The following is an 8,879-nucleotide window of genomic DNA, read 5'->3' on the forward strand; positions in this document are numbered from 1 at the left end:
TGATGGGGAGCCTTTGAAGTCAGAGAAAGAAGCCGCAATGTGAACCGGGGACTTTCTTTTTTTTTTTTTTTTTTTCTCTTCCCTTTTTACCCCCCCTCTCCATTTTTTTAAGGCTCTGGGGAAGGAGGGAGGAAAAGGAAGGCCCGAAGTGGTGGGGGGAAGGTTGGGGGAGAGGTTGCAAGGACAAAACAGAGAGTTGCTCTCGGTGGGGTGCCCCGAAACGAGAGAGACAAAAAGAAAACAAACAGTTTATGAGTAGGGCACATGCTGCCTGTGTCTGCCTGCCCTGCGCTGCCGGCCCCCCGTGCTCCCAGGGAGGCTTCTGTTCCCCAGCAATGATGGATGGACGCACAGGGCCATTCAGCCCTGCCATGTTACAGCAGCGGTATTTACATAACACTGGCCTTCCACCGGTCACCTCTGACACTGCCCAGCCCGGCCTGGGGCCCCTCCCGCCCCAGCCAGCCCGGGCCCCTCTGATGGTGCTCGGACTCAGCCCCTGAGCTCCCTGAAACTGGGCATAGGGGGTCCCCACTGCCACAGGGATGCTCCGAGGGCAGGCACCCTCCGTGGCACTTCGGAGGGGTGGCCCACAGGGCAGAGCACTCCCCACCCTCCCTGTGGCCACTCCTGCCCTCACACCTGCCGAGAGGAGCAATGAGAGAGGCCAGCCTGGCAGTGCTGCAGGGGTACAGAGGCACAGGGAGGAGGGTGGGAACTCTTCTGGTGACACACAAGGAGCTCAGTGGTACTCCCAGGGCCACAAGGAAGAGCCAGGGAGAGCAGGAACTGCCTTGGCTTGGCAGGGACTTCTCAGCAACCATCGTCCGAGGTGGCACAGGGAATCTCTGACCCAGGACATGGAGATGAGGCATCTAAGAGACACAATCACCTTTGATTCCCATGGGCTTTAGGCCTCTAACTCTTATCAAAGGTTAAGCGACCATCCAGCTCTAGGACACCATGAAGCTGGAGGGTTTTTTGCAGTAAGACACACCATGATGTCTGGGAAAAGGGAAGACCCAGAACAGTCAGGATTCTGCTGGAGACAGAGCTGCTTCCATCCTACCACCATGGTGCTGCAGTCTGAACAGATAAAACTGTGCCAGAGGAGGAGGAGAACACGCACATCACCATCTGAATTATGTGAACTGAGCTCAGCAAAACTTCACAGTAGATGGAGACTGCATCCTATTCAGTGAAAGGACCTTATATCCATCTCCCCCAGCCCACATGGATGAAGATGAAGCCTCTCACCAAAACCCTTACACAGTTTTTTATCTGTAAAGATAGAGGCAGGAGAGAAGATACTGAGGAAAACCCACAGTGACCAAACCAGGAGCCAGAACAACTGGTGTACAAAGACAAAGACAGGATTAGGACATACACAGGCCATGTCTGCAATAGACCTTCTTCTGTTTCCACCCCTGTAACTAACACTGGTCCAGCCCCACAAGTTCTAGTGCAGACACAGCCACAGTGAGCAGGCCATAAGTGTGAGAGACACGCAGAGGAAAAGAGAACCCAGGAGGGCGTAGTGACATACCCATTGCAGTCTGAAGTCTCTCCTACCTTTCGGAGATTTCAAGGCCTGGTTTCTTGCCTCGTTTTTAGCTCTAAATTCACTTCATTCTGGAAGGGGGAGAGAAAGGATCCGGTTAACGCACAGGGAACACCTGAGCAAGAGCCAAGGCACAGACAACTCACAACACCTGGGTGAGAACTCAGCTGCAAGCAGGGCCAGCCTGGGATATTCAGGCTCCACAGGGGAACAAAACGCTGTCCTGCTCCTGGCTGTACCCCCAGTGCCATGCACCCCACCAGACACACCACGCACTGGCACTTCTCTGTGCAAGAGGCTCCCAAGGAAGGTTGGGAATAATTTCACATAGAGAGAGCAGCTATTGCTGGCCTGAATCCTGCCCTCCAGGTATCAGAGACAGACCTCCTGCTGGTCTGCACCACACTCTGCCCACACATCCAAGGCTGCCTTCTGCTCCACGTCAAATTTTTCCCTTCCCAATCTTCCCATTTCCTCTGCTGACCCCTCTTTCAGAGGTTCACCCGTGTGCTAATGCTGAGGCCTCCCTTGCACACCAGTGGGGCACAAGATGATGGGGTGCAGGGCTGGGTCCCAGTGCACTGAACCCCTTTATCCACTCATCTGTGCATTTTCTGCTCTGGAGAATCCAGAGAGTGAGGAGGAAAGAGAAAAGGGACAGGGGAAAAAAAAAGTCACAGCAAAACACATGAAAAGTAAATTGAATTATTTAAAACCATATGTTCCAAAAATGTGACAGAGCATAAAAGCCGTGCCGTGAGACTTCAGGAGGGGGTTATCCTGCGCAGGAGGAGAGCTCGTGGGAGGGGGAGGATTGATCTACAGCCAGCCAGGGACTTCCCTCTCCCAGAGCTGGGAGGGGGCAGGCAGCACAGGGTGGCTCCATGCACAGTGGTGAGGGTGCCTGGGCTGTTCCTGCAGCCAAAACAGCTCCCAACACTGCCCGCAGTGGCACTGCAGTCACAAACTGCCCCGAGGTCACGCACAGCCAGCCCGTGGCTGAATCCAGCTTTCCACACGCTCCCTCTCTGCATGCACCAGTGGGTGCCAGGACCCAGCCCCTTGCAGGGACCCTCTTTAGCCCCTGGGAGGGCAGAAGGGAGAGGGACTGGGCTCAGGGGACGCTGTGCTGCCCCTGTGTCCGGGGCTCCGTGCGTGTGGCCGGGCTCCTCCCGTCACTCACACTCCAGCACTGCCAAAGATAGATGCCTGGTGCTGGCTGGGACCCAGAGTGGGAAGGAGCTGGTGAGATATCCCAGATGGATGGATGGACACAGAGCGCAGGGAGCCCCTCGGGTGAGGAGGATGCATAACCAGCCTGGTTCTTTCCTTTCCCACTCAAATCCTGGTGCTAACAAGGCTGAGGGCATGGCTGGAGTAACAGCTCCCCCACTTGAGGTGCTTCTCCCACCCTGGCACCCTCGGTCCTTCTGGCTCTCTCATCCCTTCTCCCACCTTCTTCTTCTTCCCTTTGTTCTCCCTTTCCTCCTTGCTCTTTCCTCCGCTTTCTCTGCCACTCTGTCACGCTCTTTTTTCTCTCCCTCCCTTTTGTTCTCTCCCCCTTTCCCAATCTCTCTGTCTGTAACTCTCTCTGCCTTCACTCCCTCGCCCCTGTGCACGGTCAATTCTTGGGTTTGAGTTTTTAATTGTTTTTTTTCCTTTCTTTTTTTTTTTTTTTTACTCCTCTTCTTTCGGCCGCAGCTTATCAATGATGCAAGAGGAATAACGCCAATTTACTTAGAATGTGTAATCCCCAAATCAGATTGGGGGATTGTATGAGGCAATATGACCTTGCATATGTCTCCATTAAAGCCAGCCAGGCCTCCTCTTGTATTCTGTGTTCCCAGTACATATTTAGACAGATAACGCTAATTGTACTTGACATGTCCTCTTAAGGATGGACTCTTCCCTCCCCCAGCTCTGCTTCCCTGCCTGACAATGTGCCAGAGCCCAGCCCGCTCGCTGGCAGCGTGGCACGGCACGGCACCTGCGGGGCTGCCCGGCCGGGTGGGTGCCCGGCACGGCCCCCTGTCCAGCCCCGCTCTGAGAACGCCGGACGGACACCCCGGCACTGCCCAGATCCATGAGAGGAGGGGGCCAGAGAGGGCAAGGAGCAGGGGGAGCGCTGCTGGGACAGAGTTAATCTGAGATTACACACTGTTACTGTGTCAATCGTGGATTCCCCGTGAAAAAAAGCCGTCAGACAAAGAGAGGAGACTTGCTCGCCATGACCGGCTTTGAAGGCTCCCTCCTTTCCAATGAAGGGCTTCCACCCCACACCTCTCAGCTCCCACATATGCTTTGGGTAAAGATTTACATCTGGCTACTGGACACCAGCTCCAGCTTCTAGGGATCCTCACTGGAAAATGATAAAATCCTGCCTGGGTTGGAAGGAAGCTTTAAAGATCACACAGTCCCACCCCCTGCCATGGGCAGGGACACCTTCCACCAGCCCAGGTTGCTCCAAGCCCCGTCCAACCTGGCCTTGGACACTTCCAGGGATGGGGCAGCCACAGCTTCTCTGGGCAACCCGTGCCAGGGCCTCCCCACACTCACTGTAACAATTTTCTCCCTTAAATCTAGGCTAAATTGCCCCCCTTTTAGTTTAAAACCATCACCACAACCACTGCAGGCCCTGCTAAAAAGTTTGTCCCTGTCTTTCTCATAAGTCCCCCCTGCAGAAGCACTGAAAGGCTGCCTCTTCCCCGTGCCTGCTGTACATTGCTGCTCCAGAGCAGACGAGCAGGACGCAGGAGGAGGAGGGGAGCTTACTCCAAGGAAACCAATGGATCCAAACTCTTCGCCAAAGTGGACTCAGATTTTTTTTTTCCCCTTGACACAACATCCTAATTCGACTTTTTCAGTATCTTTCCTTCAACAACCTTTTTTCCTTCCTCCCCTTCCTACCCGGCAACTGCGCATTTATTAATTCATGAGGCACTAATTAGTTCTTTGTTTAATTTTGTGTTAAACAGACTGACCGGAATGATAACGACTTGCAGCGTTGCATTACGGTCCCCAACCGCCCCTGTTTTCTGACAACAAGGGAGCGCAGTGAGACTGGCGTGATGAACCCCAATTCCCACTCCAGTTGCACTTCATTAAGTCAAAATGTGACAAGAAGCTTAGAGAGCAACTTTCAGATCGGATCGCACATAACAATTGGGCAGGAAACTTTCCGAGGGGGAAGCGGGAGCGGCACTGGCGGCGCAGGCTGGCACCGCGCGGTCCCCCGGCGGGCTGCCTTAAAGGAGCCGGCTCGGGCTGCCGGCCGAGCAGCACTCGGGGCACGTGCTGCCAGCCAGGGTGCCAGGGGAGGAAGAGGAGAGGAAGGGCAGCAAGCCAAGCCAAAGGCACGGCAGGGCAGCACAGGAGGCACTGCTGCTTCCCGCTCCACTCGGTTTCCTTCGCCACGGTGGGTTGTGTCGGCAACCGCAGAGCCCAGGCGGGAAAATCCCTCAGTGGGTCACTCTGGAGCTCCGAGGGCATCTTTAGGCACCTTCAGCTCCGTGCCTCAGTTTCCCTCCTGTGGCTCTGCAGTGAAACAGCTGGTGATCCTGAGCTGCTCTTCGGTTGTCAACAACTACACGATTATCGTGGAGCCCCTAAACTGCAAAGGGAGGGACTGAATATTGGCACTCATGTTGCTCAAACCAGAAGGGAAGGGATGGCTTGGACACCAGGGAGAGTGTCCTGGACACTGGGCTGCTCTCCCAGGGAAGGAGCTGTGCCTTCATTCAACTCTGTACAGTGCCTGGCGCTCCGGTGGCACTACCAAGTTTTGGAACTGTCCTGATCAGCCCGGTACGAGCAATAAACTTGGTAAGCCACAAAACAAGAGCCCAGCACCCTGCACTCAGCCCTGTGGGTGGGAATCCAGCCACCCCAGCGCTGCCCATGCCTGGGCTCTGCTGAGGGCCACAAGTGCCTAGCAGCAGCTATGGCACAGGGTTTGGGTGTGTGGTCACACATCCAGCCTTGTCCAAGCATCACCCGACAAAAAATTCCTGAGCGTCACTTACTCCTCAGCACTGGCCAACATGGGACTGACAAACAAACGACATGGACCTGTCCCAGCCTTGCCGGTACACAAAAATGTACAGAGTGTGGCCACCTCCTTGAGCCCCTTTTGGCTCACTGAAGGGCAGCGAAATGTAAACAGCCTACAAGAAAGTGAAAGGGGTCTTAAAACACTCCCTGAGAGGATGGGTGTGTGTGAAAAGGAAAAGGAGACTTCCCAGTGCACAGAACAAGGAAGTTTTGCTACAAATCAATTTTCTGCTACTCTATGGACATCAGCTCCGGGGATAAGCCAAGATCACCTAAAAGTGGAATGATCTGTGAGGTCTCAATGCCTTTTCTAGCAGGTATTTTTCCACACTTATCCCTCTCTCTGTCTCCCCAAGACAGGAGGACATGCTCTCGCCTTGCTCCGCAGAGACCCGAAGCTCAGCTAAGGTCCAGAACACTGGTGAAGGCATGAGGGCCTCTCTGCGGGTTCCTCAGGACTGGGCAGGGACACTGGAGCTGTGTGGGAGCGCAGAGCCCCGTGCCCTGGGCAGGGCAGGGCAGGGCAGAGGAGGGGGCCGTGCAGCCCCCGAGCCCCGCGGGACGCCCGCGCAGCAGCAGCCGGTACGTGCACTATCAGTGTTTGCACCTGAGCGAGCTCCAACCACACGAGTCTTTGGGAAAGGGGCCAGGCTGCAGCAAGGTATCACAGCATGGTGTTTGCCAGTACACTCACAGCTGAACAACACACAGATCTGAGAGCAGACGTGTTTGTGCTGGCTTCCATCTTTCATGAATCTGGAATGCAGCAGGGACCTCTGTGACTGACAAAAAGGCTGTTCCTCCATGACAGAAATCCCAGGAAGACAGCACATCCCTCCGATTTCAGTTCTACGTGAGCTCTGGATCCCATAAAAAGGCAAATGTAGGTATTAACACTCAGTTGGAGGGTTGGACTGGTTGTCCAGTAAGGACAAAAGCACCCACTAAACACCTGAAGGAAGGACAACTGAGAAGGACAAGAAACACACCCTGTTGTCACCAGCCTAACAAGCCCTCTTGGTCTGGGAAGGCTGGAATATCCTGGCTGCTGTATAGCTCCAGCTGCACAGTCCCACCCGACCATCATCTCCTGCCAATCTCGGGCTGCCCAGGGAAAAAGGCATGGGCTGCAGGAGAGGAAAGGGAACCCTTTCTTGGCTGCCATTACAAGGCAATACCAGCGGTGCAACACAATCCAACTCCGTCCACACTTGTAGGGCTACACCGTGCTCCCAGCAAAGTTTTGTGCTGAAAATCAACAAGCACTCCAAATAGGTCATGGTCTGCCCCTTCTTCCTAAACCAACATGCTGAAATATCCTAGACTCCATCCCCAATCCTCTTTAACCAGGAAAACTCTCCTCCCAGGATTACAGGCCCACTGCCCCCCTTCTCTTCCCCTTCCATCTGGCTGGGAGCAGCCTGGGACCGAACGCTCTTCCCAGCCCTGGGAGAACCCTGCAGTTTCTCTCTCATAAAAAAGAAAAATGGGAGCTATAAAAGAGGCAAAGAAAAGAAAAGCAAAGCGAAGGGAAATCACTGCGAAGGAGGAAAAGAGCAAAGCCCCCCTTCCTTTCCCACCCTGTCCCCATTACCTGCCTTGAGCTCCGGGCAGAGCCGCCTGCTCCGGTGCCTGAGCACTCCCCTCGGCACAGCGCTCCCCGGGGACATCCTGTCCTGCCTCTCACCCTGGCCCCTCTGCTCAAACCTGTTGAGCAGAGCCCAGCTCAAAAAAGGTGAAGCAAAAAGGAGGAGGAAAACCAGCACTGGGCAGTAGGAAAGGGACAGGGGCCATCCTGGAGGTAACCCTGCATCCCAGAGTGCTGGAGCCAGGCAAGGGACACAGGGACAGGGACAGCACCCACTGCCCGTCCCAGCTTCCCAGCACTGATGGCACTTGGGACCAGGAGAGGCCCCGGCCCCCCACCTCACGGAGCAGCTACAGCCCGGCCCAGCACAGCAGGGGGGGAGCGCCAAGGGGCGATCCCAAGGATTTCACCTCCCGCCACGGCTTCTGTAAAGCACAGCAGTCCCCAAACTTGGCATTCGGCAGCCCTGGGCTGGCTCCTGCTAATTTGCTGTCAGGCTGCCTAAGCAAACCAATTAAAACTAATCATTAATTATAAAAAAGAGAGAAAGAAAAAGACCCTGCACGAACGGAGAACTGGAAAGGGCATGGGGAAAAGAAGGGCAGGAGGTGGCAGAGTGACAGAAGAGAACTTCAGAAAGGCAGGGGGGGGCAGGAAGAGGGGGGAAGAAAAGGGTTTTAAAACCCCAGGTACAGAGCCTGGGATGAAGGCAGCAGAAGGGCAAATGGTCTCCCAGGGCAAGGTGGGGAGAGGTGAGGGAAGCAAGGAGGACCCGAGGAAAAGGGAAAAGGCGACTCCAAGGATGGTGAGGCACACGCCGAGCCCGGGTCCTGCCGCGGTGGAAGCCGGCACTGACACAGCCCCGAGGCTGCTTCCTCAGTCCCTCCATCCCAGCCCCAGCCAGGGGGGCATGAGCTGCTTTTGGCAGAGCAGTGGGCACCTGCCAGCCTGCGGAGACAGGGCAGAGGACGACGAGGGTATAGGGGGGCAGAGCCCGGCGTGAGCACCGGGACTGGGGAGCGCTGTCCCCCCGCGCCAGCGCTGCCGGCGCACATGCCTGAGATGGGGATGAAAAATGGGGCATTTATGAAAAGCCCCTGATTATGCGGGCCTGGCGGGGCCCCGGCTCTGCCGCCGCGGCTCCCGCTGGCTCCCCACGAGCTCCGGGGGCAGAGAACCCCGGCAGCTGTCGGCGCGGCCCCCGCCGCCCCCGCGCCGCGTTTTGTTCCCCGGCCCCGCACACACGCACACGCTCCCCAACGCCCCTTTTGAAGAGCCTCGGGCCCATGTCGGGCTGGCGGATGGCGGAGAGGTGGGGGCAGTGCCATGGAAACGGGCCCTTTCCTGGGGAAACGCGTTGCCGGCCCCCCCTCCTCGTCCCGGGTGCCCCCTTTGAGGAGCTGTCAGGACCCTGAGTGAGTGTCACACGACCCAAGGACCAGGCGTGACCAAGCCTATTTTCTGCCTCAAATTTGATTGATTAAAAAACTTTTTAGGAAAACCATGTTAAAAGACAAAAAAAAAAAAAAAAAAAAAAAAAAAAAAAAAAAAAAAAAAAAAAAAAAAAAAAAAAAAAAAAAAAAAAAAAAAAAAAAAAAAAAAAAAAAAAAAAAAAAAAAAAAAAAAAAAAAAAAAAAAAAAAAAAAAAAAAAAAAAAAAAAAAAAAAAAAAAAAAAGAAA

General features: G+C 54.9%; 1 protein-coding gene across 8 annotated transcripts in view; it reads right to left on the minus strand.

The window, feature by feature from the left end:
• CASZ1 (castor zinc finger 1) overlaps positions 1–8,879 on the minus strand; it is a 275,827-nt gene that overhangs the window by 99,377 nt on the left and 167,571 nt on the right. For 6 of the 8 annotated variants that reach the window (XM_027882516.1, XM_027882519.1, XM_027882521.1 and 3 more), the window contains one exon: positions 1,547–1,632. Coding sequence is in view for 1 of the 8 variants with exons in the window: in XM_027882521.1 (XP_027738322.1) it covers positions 1,547–1,550 (4 nt within the window). In the remaining 7 variants the exon portion in view is untranslated. The remainder of the gene's footprint in view (positions 1–1,546; positions 1,633–8,879) is intronic. The other 2 variants (XM_027882522.1, XM_027882517.1) reach the window with 1 other exon arrangement.

The sequence above is a fragment of the Empidonax traillii genome, unplaced genomic scaffold, assembly GCF_003031625.1.
Source record: "Empidonax traillii isolate 1590-97213 ecotype Southwest subspecies unplaced genomic scaffold, ASM303162v1 scaffold106:size2091409, whole genome shotgun sequence".
In the NCBI taxonomy this organism is placed as follows: domain Eukaryota; kingdom Metazoa; phylum Chordata; class Aves; order Passeriformes; family Tyrannidae; genus Empidonax; species Empidonax traillii.